Consider the following 12,120-nt stretch of genomic DNA (forward strand, 5'->3'; position numbering starts at 1 on the left):
TTGCAAAATATATGATTAAACAAATTCCAAGGTCCCAATTTCTATATATTAAAGTGTCCATTTTGAAGAGGATACAATCAGAATCTATAAGTTTTTTTTTTAATAGATTTTATTTATTTATTTGACAGAGAGAGATCACAAGTAGGCAGAGAGGCAGGCAGAGAGAGAGAGGGGGAAGCAGGCTCCCCGCTGAGCAAAGAGTCCGATGCCGGGCTCAATCCCAGGACCTGAGACCATGACCTGAGCCGAAGGCAGCGGCTTAACCCACTGAGCCATCCAGGTTCAGAATCTATAAGTTCTTTTAACATTTAATCTTTTTACACAGCTCCTTTTTTCAAGAAGACTCTCATTAAATTAGTGTTTCTTTCTTTCTTTCTAAAAAGATTTTATTTATTTATTTATTTATTTGAGCGGGGGAGAGAGAGAAGCAGACTTTCCACTGAACAGGGAGACTGACCCAGGGCTCAATCCCAGGTCCCCAGGACCATGACCTGAGCTGAAGGCTGACACTTAACCAACTAAGCCACCCAGGCACCCCAAGATTAGTGTTTCAAAAACTTACTCTGGAAAATGCTGGCCTACATGAACCAGTAGTTTCTGAAATGTAATGAAGATTCAAGGCAGAAGAAAACCACTTAAAGAAACCTAACCTGTCATATCCCATAGGTAAGGCAAGGTTTTTCAGGGCCAAGCTTTCAAGGAAGGAACATTCTAAAATATAATACTAATTGTGTGTTCTTTTTGGTCCAATAAATGCTTTCTGAATGGAAAGGTATGGGAGGTATTACATCTCAGATAGTCTGTGAACTAAAGAGATAAATTTGAATTTAACGCTTAGAAGAGTTCCATGTACAAAGTGGGAGTTCAAATATTATGAGATGATTACATATATATTCTACATGCAGTTGACCCTTGAACAAGACAGGTTTGTACTATGTGGATTTTTTAAGTTTACTGCCCCAGCATGGATTTTTTTTCAGTAAACACAATACTTTAAATGTGTTTTCTCTTTCCTTGTAGGAGAAAGTTATTTTTGTAATAATGCTTTTATTTCTAGCTTACTTTATTGTAAGAATATAGTATATAATATTTTTAACATTCAAAATATGTGTTAATTGACTGTTTATATTACCAGGAAGGCTTCCAATCAAGTTAAGTTTTTGGGGAGTCAAAAGTTATGCATGGATTTAACTGTGTGTGTGTTGTGTGTGTGTGTGTGTGTGTGTGTGTGTGTTGTGTGTGTGTAAGGGGGCGGGGGGCGTCAGTGACCCTAACCTCCACATTGTTCAAGGGTCAACTGTATATGTAAGTTTATCTATGAGACATAGGTGGGTGGGAAAGGTTTTGGGAGTAAATGCAAGGTGGGTTTTTCTGATCAAATGCAGGGATATAGTTTTATAAATATATATGCCATTTTCTAGCCCCTCTTTCAGTTTCTGTAGAAAATTTTTTCCTTACATTTATCCTGAAGATTGTATTCAAAGAACCTCAACAGTTATGATGAAATACTAGGCTTCATGTTTATGTATTTCACCTGGTAAAACTCTGAAAACGTTTCAACATCATACTGGATTTAAAATTTTATAGAACCTCTTGATTACGTAACCTCTAAGTCATTCTTGTTGAATTATGTTGATGTTTCTCCATCTTTTAAAAAAATCAAAGCCTCCTTCTGATAAAAATAACAAAAGCTTTATACTCTTTCTATAGTTGGTATTACTATAATACTGAATATGTTTTGAAAGCTATGTAGGTGCCTCCATTCATTCTGATACACTACCGTGGTGGAAAAAATTCATGAAACATTCAGAGAGTGCCACATGATAGATTATAGTTAGTCTTTATTTTTATATAAGCAAAATCTTTCTAAAGATTACTATATGGCTCATTGCTAATAACTACATTTGTATAATGACTCACTAGTGCAATAACAACCTTAATAAAGGTTGATACCATCAACTGTCACTTAATGTTAAAAAGTCTTTGAAGCAGATGGTATGGCATTACATCCTAATATGGAGTTCAGAATATAACATATTCAAACTTACTTTAGCAGTAAAAAGAAAATACAAAAACATCCTAAAAATATGAAATCTGGAACCTATCTTCTATACCTGCCAACTGGATATAGTGCCAATATCACTAAGAATATGAACTTACTAGCAAAGTACCAGCTTTGCTTGACCCAAGATAGATTCTCTTTTTGCCTCATCAACGGTGGTAGGAGCTCATCATGGACCGGTACTAACTCTTTCCCAGCTTTCTTACTTTTCTTATTCCAACAAAAAAGCTTTACTGTCCACTGTAACAATCTGACAATACATACTGTGATGATTCCAACAATTCAAAAAGACTTTATAAGGAAGAAAATTAGGATAAAATCATTCTAACTCCTCTATCATCCAAAATTAATGACCATTAAAGTACTTAATCTTAATTTTGGACATTTGTTTCCAATCTTTGCTTGTCTTAAACAACAGAGAGAAACACTACTGTGTATCTACCTTTGGACCCTGTCTTTCTATGATACATTCTTAGATACAAGACTGCTGGGTCAAAGATATATTCTTTATAGTGCTTTGGACACAAATTACCAAACTTCTCTCCAGAAAGGTTGTATCTCTTTATAGTTTATGGGAAGTATGGCCTTTCTTGTCCTTACTGTGATAAAGCAGCAGCCAAAAAGATAGACTTGGATTATCTGACACTTATTCAGCCTGTCCTCTTCTTAAGTTTACGTTTCCCCTGAAAGCATAACCAGAGGCTGTAAACTGAAAGCCTGGCTGGATGCAAATGAACTTTGATTTGCTTTATTTACTCCACATAGCACAGCAATTTAAAAAATACTGTTTTTAAGAAGGGGCATGCGTACTCCAGTTCACCATAGTCCCTACCATTTTACCTTCTTAAATTTCAGCACTCTGCTCACTGAAGAGGACTGCTTGGCTCTGAGGGCATTTGCTACTTCTCACGTAAAATAACCTTAAGAAACTCAAATTTCATAAAGTAAGTGGTTTGAAAATACTAATCTGTGATACCTAAATCTAGATACTTAAGGCCAGTCTTAAAAAGGGATTGTTTCTTCCTAAACACTGTATCAGGAGGAATGTTTAAGCAACAAAGTAGGACATAAGATATCAACTGTTAATTGTTACTTGACCTAACTCAGGTTTCACTGTATTTTCAGAAAATCATCACATTTTTCCTTACATTACAGGTATTTCAAGACCCCAAATCCTTAGTCCTTTCAGTACTTCTAATGACCTGCAGCAGCACAGCACAGTGGTTAACTAAGAGCATGGCTCCTAAACCAGACTACCTGGGCTCAACACCTGGATTGGTTAATCACTGGCTGTGCGACCTCAAGTAAGCTAACCTCTCAGGGTCTTAGTTACTTCATCTGTAAAATGAGGATAGTAATGGTAGCTACTTCATAGGGTAAGTGTGAAGACTAAACGCATCATATGAAGCACCCAGTGCACAGCATATAACGTGTATATAATATGTGTGTATTGTATATTATAATATGTAAGACAAACTTCAATAAAAATGGTTTAAAAATATATACAGGGAGTCCTCACTTTGCATGATAATGTGAGATCATAAAAATGCCCGTGAAAGTTGAAACTATGCAAAGCAATCTTAATAATCCACGGGAAGGGGCGCCAGGGTGGCTCAGTTGTTAAGCATCTGCCTTCAGCTCAGGTCACGATCCCAGGGTCCTGGGATTGATCCCCGCATTGGGCTCTCTACTCTGTGGGGAGCCTGCTTGTATTCCCTCTCTCTCTGTCAAATAAATAAAGTCTTAAAAAAAAAAAAAAATCAGTGGGAAAAATTACTATTGTTCCAGACTTAGAAAATTTCTTGTCAATACACCAAAAATTCCCAGTTATAAAGATATGGAAAAATGAAAAAATATTAAAACTAATATTTATTAAGGACATCGTAATTTAAAACATCAAAAACATTGAAAAATGAAGCGTTTTATTTTTTTGAAAAATTTATCAAGAGTAGCTTAAACAGCAGTGCCTTCTTCCCATTGTTTAACTTAAGATACAGAGTGAACATCCACCACGCATGGTAAATCATCATATTCCTTACTCAGTCTAGATAACTCAAGCACTTAATAGCAGGTGTGTGACTAAACTCCTTTTAAAACGTAAGAGTCTACAAAACAGAAAAGAATAAAAATATAACAGAATGAATAACGACATGAAGACTTACGTTATACTGATGATTAGCAACAGGTTTATAATTGGTTGTCACAACTTTGTCCAATTGTTGTGATAGCCTTACAGGTTTGGAAGATTCTTCTATTTGCAATCTGAAAAGCAGAAGGCATTATTAATAAACTTACTCATTTATTAGAGTGAAACCTGAGGTGTTATTGCTATAATTCTTCTTACTCAATATTTAACATATAAAAAGTAACCCCCAAAGCTATATCAACTTTAATACTTTATGTATTATAAACTTAATATAATACTTTATAAACATATAAACTATTTCATTATAATTCTACAACTTGTTTCTAATCCTAGCCTGTATAGTCAAGCCTTAATTACTAAAATCAAAGAAGCTAATCGGCTTTAAATTTCTGGAAAAAAATCTGCATGTAAAAATGAATTTTCTTAAATTATATGGTATAAAACTAATCAAGTCATTACAAAATTCCATTCGCTTGATAAGAGAAAAAGATAAATAGATAATATGCTGACACTCAGGTCTAATGGTTGCTTTATTGGACAGCCCAGATACAGAACATTTCCAGCATCAAAGAAAGTTCTATTGGATAGCACTGGTATAAAACTACTGCAGACCTCCATCTAAACTGAAATAAAACTCAAAATACCACCTCTGGGGAAAAGCCATAAACATATTACTTTAAATTCTTTTACTAGAACAGGAACTAAAAAGAATTTTCATTTAAAATTCCTTTAAAAAGCACAACTAGCACAACTTGCAGTATAAAAAGTACCTTTTTTTTTTTTTTTTAATTCATTTGAGAGAGAGAAAGCTTGAGTGAGCACAGGAGCAGTGGGGAGGGTCACCGTGAGAGGGAGAAGCAGACTCCCTGCTGACCAAGGAGCCTAATGCGGGGCTCGATCCCAGCAGACACTTAACCGACTGAGTCACCCAGGTGCCCCAAAAAGTACCCGTTTTTATCACATTCTTGTTATTTTATTCCTTGCGTGAAGCTAATTATCTATTTCCCTTCTGCCTATTTTTAGGTATGTAACACTGAATTACTCAGAAGAATTTAGAAACATAGCAATTGCTTTTTTAAATGTAAAAGTTATAAATACTATAGGTTTTGGTTTTGCTGTGATCCCCAAATTCAATATAGTCATTTTTGATTTGAAACATAAATATTTAAATTCTTCTATTTATAAATCTGTATCTATCATTTCAATACCTAAAATGATTATTTTATAAAGAATAAGAAAAGTACTCTAGAAATGTCTTTGGAAACTTACTGTATTGGCAACCATAAATCATACAATGTTACTTTGCTTTTCATGAGCCAAATATACTTTCTGTGAACCACAAAGAAAGCACTAGCAAGAGATCTAAAAGGGAGATGTCCACCCAAAGATAGACTTGGACTTATACTCCTTCAGTGGCCTCTTAACTGTTCTTGGATGAAGCACAAGGTCCTTCATGACTTCATGTCACTCTGAGATCTAGTCCCTGCTTATGGCTCTAGCTTTAGTGACATTCTCCCACATCTGCCTCAGACCACAGCTGTGCCATGACCAGATTTTAGCAGAAGCCTCCTGCCGGCAATTATTCAGCAAGTGTTTACTGGGTGCCTATCTCTGCCAGGCACCCGGACAGAGGCTGAGAAGGCAGCAATAAAGAAAAGACTTACTTGAGTGGAAGACAAACATTAAACAAATGCTTATCTATAACTAATTAACTGCAGAACTCAAAAGGAGCAGGGGGTTGGTATGATAACGACTGACTGCATGCTGCCAGGAAGTAAACACGAATCCTGGTGTGTGCATTTCAGGGTAGCTGCAGCAGGGCTGCCCATGCTTTTAAGAGGTGGGGAGAAGAGGTCAGGTGGAAATGACTCCTCTAAGCCGAGAAGACACCTCAAAGTGACTAAGAAAGAAACGAGTGAGTGAAGACAGGTGTAGGAATGTTTACAGAGGGTTAGAACTAAGTATGTCTAACTCCCTGAGGGGGGTGGTGGGGGAGATGAGATAATTCAAGTGGCAGTCTGTTTCTAAACACCTCTTTGCCTTCTAATCTTAGCCTTATCCACTACTGGAATCAGTTCTCAGGGATCTGGCCTCTCTAAATGGTAATCTATCTGTTATGCTTCCACTAAATTATCTTTCCTGTTTCAATCATCGCACTCCATAATTTGATCTTATGAGACATTCAAGGAGGGAGGCATGTACTAGCTCCTTCCTCCCACATTAAATGATTGTTCCCATTACTTCACAATTTGAAATTCCTCGGGGTTTCAGTTTGTTTAGGTAAGTGCGTCTTTATAAGTGGTAACTTATTCTTGTCATACTCTTGCACTTGAATTCATTCGCAGGCACCGCATCCTGATTCAGGTTCAGGTGGCATACACTCACTTCCTTTCAATTCTAGCGCAACAGCTCTAAAAGCCAATGCTGTCATCCATAGTGCCATGCCATTTTTAGCATCAAAGTATCTCGTCTTTTAAATTTAGAAAGGAAAACACTGAATTAACTTTTTAAAAATAAAGAGCTCATATAAAAACTTAACCTTCGTATTATGTATTTAAAATATCAACTTCAAGGGTTTTAACTAAAAAAGGTTATCTTATGATTCAAAAGTCAAAATGTTAATCTAGGGGCTGAAAATCATGACATCTTTAAAGAACTAAATGTTAAAATACTTTAATAAACCTTGAATAGGTTTTTTAAAAATTTTATTTATTTATTTGACAGAGATCACAAGTAGGCAAAGAGGCAGGCAGAAAGAGAGGGGGAAGCAGGCTCCCTGCTGAGAAAAGGGCTCATCCCAGGACCCTGAGATCATGACCTGAGCCGAAGACAGAGACTTGAACCCACTGAGCCACCCAGGCGCGCCAACCTTGAATAGTTTAAAATAGGTTAGCAGGGATCTTGATCTAACATAAATAAATTCATTTAACATTATGTCACGAAGTGTCAGAACAATTTGCAACTCTACTTCACCACTGAACCATGTACTTAATTAAACATCACTGACCTCAACATGCCTTCGAAGTCAAAATGAGGTTTTTCTGGCTTTGCACAAAATAATAAAATTTGGAAATATCTTGTCCGTAAAGCTGAAGAGCAAAGAACATACAGAGGTTGTAGGTGGGACTGAGAGGAAACTAAGTTTCACTGTCCTAACCATTTAAAACAAAAAAAAAATGGTCTTTCACAGAAAAATTTTAAAATATCGTGTTATTTTCAAGAAACTGTAACACCAAAATCATATCCTCTGATTTTTAGGTGCAGCCAGACCTTGTTTTACCTTTGTTTTATTTTTATTTTTTTTAAGATTTTATTTATTTATTTGACAGACAGAGATCACAAGTAGGCAGAGCAGCAGGCAGAGAGGAGGAGGCAAGCTCCCTGCTGAGCAGAGAGCCCGATGCGAGGCTTGATCCCAGGATCTTGGGATCATGACCTGAGCCGAAGGCAGAGGCTTTAACCCACTGAGCCACCCAGGCACCCCTTACCTTTGTTTTATAAACCATTTAAAAAAATATTTATGGGACGCCTAGGTGGCTCAGTCCATTAAGCTTCTGCCTTCAGCTCAGGTCATGATCCCTGGGTCCTGGGACTGAGCCCTGCATCAGGCTCTCTGCTCAGTGGGGAGCCTGCTTCTCCCTCTGCCTGCCACTCCCTTTGCTTGTGCTCTCTCTCTCTGACAAATAAATAAATAAAACCTTTAAAAAAAAATACTTAGTGCTAATTACTACTATCACTTCAGGACAATTTAGAATATACTTCCATCTTAGAAAGCTAGAACAATTACTAGTGTTTCTGGGATTATTATCTCAAGAGCCAATTTTATCTCTTACTTCTTCCCAGCAAAGAAAAAGCTTCAAGGCTACATGACCTAAGAGCTAAAATCCTAACAAAACAATAGTTATAACAAATTTATACAGACATTTAAAGAGCACTTACTATGTGCTGGAAACTGTGTTAAAAGCTTTACTTATATTATCTCAATCTCACTTTTCCTTACAGTAAGCAAAAAGTGAAATGTGATTTTTTTTTTCTTTTACCCCAAGTTTCAAACAGTTAACCTATTAATAAGTCCCTAACAACATACGGTCTCTTCTATACAGTCTCCTAAAAGGCCATATAGCAGAATAAAACCGCTAATTAAAATCTCATTGATATAAAAATTTTTTAAAAATTCTAGTATAGTTCAAAATAGGAGAATCCTCCTTAACACTCATCAACTTGCCTACAGCTAGCCCAATTATACACATACATACAGAAGGGCACATTTTCCTTTTCAACACCTAAAAAAGATTCCTATTAAGTTAATGTCATGAGTCATTAGGCCACAATCATGGTCCATAATCACTCTTATCAAAATAACTTAAAGATCTTCATTATACTTAATTAAGATTTACATACTATACTGGGAATTCAATTTTTAAATTATTTAGAATATTTCAGAAATACAAAATTAATGAAAAAAAAATTGTAGCATAAGCATCTCCAAAATACTTTAAAGGATGAACACTGGTAAAATCTAAAAAAATGGGAAAAAAGTCAAATTCTATTGCTTTAAAGATACTAGATTGCAGAAGGGAAGTCTACAAATTTTAGTCAGGAGACCCTCCCATTTACCTCCTTGGTAAGTGTAGTGCATCCCATGTAAAAGTAATTCAATAAATATTTGTTAAGTAAATGAACAAATGATACCATTACTGGACAATTAGATCACAAAGGAAAAGGGCAAAACCCATATTAAGAAATCCCACATTAAGAAATCCCATGTTAATGCCTGATTTTATACATGTAGACCATTTGCTTAAGCAAAAAACCGTAAGTAACACTGCCTTGACTAATCTGGTTATCAATGACAGAATTAAAGAACTAAAAAAAAAAAAAAAAAAAAACCCCACTAAACTACAAATGTTTCTACCAGCAACTGCCAATGTAGGAGTCATTTGTGTTACAGCTGCATGTGATTGCAATTTATGCTCTTCTTAAAATGACAGGTTTCACAAAAGAATGTGTATATTCCCAGATTTTGACTTCATTTTTAAAGGGAAAAGTAAAGCAGTGAAAGAGGTAAACAGTGCATCCAAGGGGGAGAAGGAGGCTGACGTTCTGTAGGGTGAGAGAAAGGTAGGTCTCAAGGCAAGGAGAAGCAGGAACAGCAGTGGAGCAATGGAACTGCCTATGAGCAAGAGCATGTATACTTGGCCCAGAGTCACGTTAACAAAAGAGGAGTTTCAGAAGAAAGCCCAGCGTGGGGGCAGGCAGAGAAAGGTAGGTCTCAAGGCAAGGAGAAGCAGGAACAGCAGTGGAGCAATGGAACTGCCTATGAGCAAGAGCATGTATACTTGGCCCAGAGTCACGTTAACAAAAGAGGAGTTTCAGAAGAAAGCCCAGCGTGGGGGCAGGCAGAGAAAGGTAGGTCTCAAGGCAAGGAGAAGCAGGAACAGCAGTGGAGCAATGGAACTGCCTATGAGCAAGAGCATGTATACTTGGCCCAGAGTCACGTTAACAAAAGAGGAATTTCAGAAGAAAGCCCAGCATGGGGGCAGGCAGAGAGAAGGCTGGGACAACGGCCAGGTGCGGAAACAACAAAGTGCCCGTGGAGCCGATTCATTAATACGAAAAGCTCTGGTGACATCCCGTTTTAACATAGTCCACTTATTGCAAGTTTCAGTATTCTGAGAACAGGACAAAGAGAGCTTCTTGGAGGAACTGTAACAGCTGCACATGTTAATCTATTAGAACATGCATCGGACTGGCAATGAAGAAATTGTACAGCTTGCAACTGATGAGTAAAGGAATTATATCCTTATCTGGCAGGGCTTCTGGAAGGATTAAAGACAGCAAATTTGAAATTAAGTAATTAACGTGTCTCTTACAAATATTTATTAGTATTTGTAAGCCTCGTGAAAACAGGAACTTGCTCATATCCCTAGCGCCTAGAACAGGCATGCAGTATAAATGCGTTGAATAAACGAGAAAATAAAAGATGAGAAGAAAAATTTTAGGCTGCACTCAATCAGAGATGGCAATCTGATTGTCAAATCACAAGATTCGTGGCAATATATGCTAACATTTAGATTAACATTTTAGAAAAGAGACTGTAAAATATATTAAGATTTAATTTTCACTCTGTAGGGAACACTCAACATACCTACTTGCACTGTGTAATATAGTAGACACTTAGCAACATGCAATTATTTAAATTAATTTAAACTAAAACTTAGCTCCTTAGGCACACCAACCACATTTTCAGTGCCCAACAGGCACATATGGTTAATGTCAACATATAGGACAACACAGATAAAGAGCACTTCTATCATTGCAGGAAGTCATTGCAGAATGACAAACCCAAACATCTATAGGAGCTTGTCAAGTAAAGTAGAAGTCCCAGCGAGAGATGGGGGCGGTGGTGAACTGGAAATAGAGCACATGCTCCATCCCAAGTGGGCAATAAGCCCTTAGCATGCACTTGATGGTTAGTCTGTAGGAATACAAGCACAGTATTACCAGATCTTCTAATTACTCAAGAATATGCAGAGTCAGATTTTTGTGTGAAAGCATTTATTTAAACACTGCCAACTAATTCAATTTTTATAAAGGGCAAACCTTACCCCTGCCCCGCACCCACCCCCAGCCCCTGGCAAAACAAAAATAACCTTTCAGTACCAAAAAAACATACTAGCTGTACCACGTCACTAGTTTGCAGCCCTCTGACCTCTAGATCCCAGAGGTTTTGTTTGCTTTTAGTTTCAAGCAAAGCAGCGGCAAAGAATTAAGAATTAGTACTAGAAGCAGGAAAGTCATTACAAAAGTGTGTAATAACTACTTGCATCAAGACTCTAGTTTGGGGCGCCTGGGTGGTTCAGTTGCTTAAGCGACTGCCTTCAGTTCAGGTCATGATCCTGGAGTCCCAAGATCGAGTCCCACGTTGGGCTACCTGCTTAGCAGGGTGTCTCCTTCTCCCTCTGACCTTCTCCCCTCTCATTCTCTCTCTCTCTCTCACACACACACAAATAAGTAAAATCTTAAAAAAAAAAAAAAGACTCTAGTTTTGTTAAAAGACCAGCAATTCCCTCCAACTTCAATCCCCTATTCCTATCCTAAGGAGAATCCCTGAGCTCCCAGATAGGCTCACCTAGATGGTTCTCACGGGAGTGCATTCCAGCTAGTAACCAGACTAAAAATCAAAAGATATCTCCTAAGCAATACAGAAATTAGTTTTTGGCTCTTTAGAAAACTAGCAATTTCATATGATTCAACCTAACAGCTCCCACTAACCGAAAGACTTAACACTAAGTTGAGTCTTCTACATGAGAATAGAACTCAAATCACTAATTACGCCCTAGCATAATGGTGACTTGTCCATGATCAATACCGTTTGTCGGAAGCAGGGAGAGGGGGAGAGACTCAAGATTCCTTGTCCAGTGCTCTTCACTTATACCATAATTACATCTTAACTATAATGAAATAATCCAGATGTCTCAAGTTGGTAAGCATATATATACATATATGTGTGTGTGTGTGTATATATATATAAAATCCCAATTTAAAATATGTATAGTTATATGAGAAAATATACTATGTCCCATAATATGTCCATTACATTAGCTAGCAAGGTATCCAGAAGGGACTTACACTCAGCAAGGGAATGATTCACACTTGGACTCTGTTTTCTCCTAGATTCTTGATAGAAACAACAGCCCTGAGGAGTTCTGGGTATGTGTTGATTAAGGTAAAATAAATGACACTTAGTGTAATGAAGATATTTTGTAAGGGTCTTGTTCTTGTTTTTTTAATTATTGCCTAAATTCTATTTTTCACTGAAACACTCTAAGACTGTCAACATATTAGCAAATTTTCACTTCTCCAGGAAGAGTGTGTCACCAGCATTTTATCGAGTATTCATCTCCACTAG

At 37.0% G+C, this 12,120-nt stretch overlaps 1 protein-coding gene across 1 annotated transcript in view; it reads right to left on the minus strand.

The window, feature by feature from the left end:
- Positions 1–12,120, minus strand: part of GTF2F2 (general transcription factor IIF subunit 2) — a 160,781-nt gene that overhangs the window by 28,672 nt on the left and 119,989 nt on the right. The window contains exon 6 of the mRNA XM_046028132.1: positions 4,225–4,324. Within this exon, the coding sequence (XP_045884088.1) occupies positions 4,225–4,324 (100 nt within the window). The remainder of the gene's footprint in view (positions 1–4,224; positions 4,325–12,120) is intronic.

This window comes from Meles meles, chromosome 14, assembly GCF_922984935.1.
Source record: "Meles meles chromosome 14, mMelMel3.1 paternal haplotype, whole genome shotgun sequence".
Lineage (NCBI taxonomy): Eukaryota > Metazoa > Chordata > Mammalia > Carnivora > Mustelidae > Meles > Meles meles.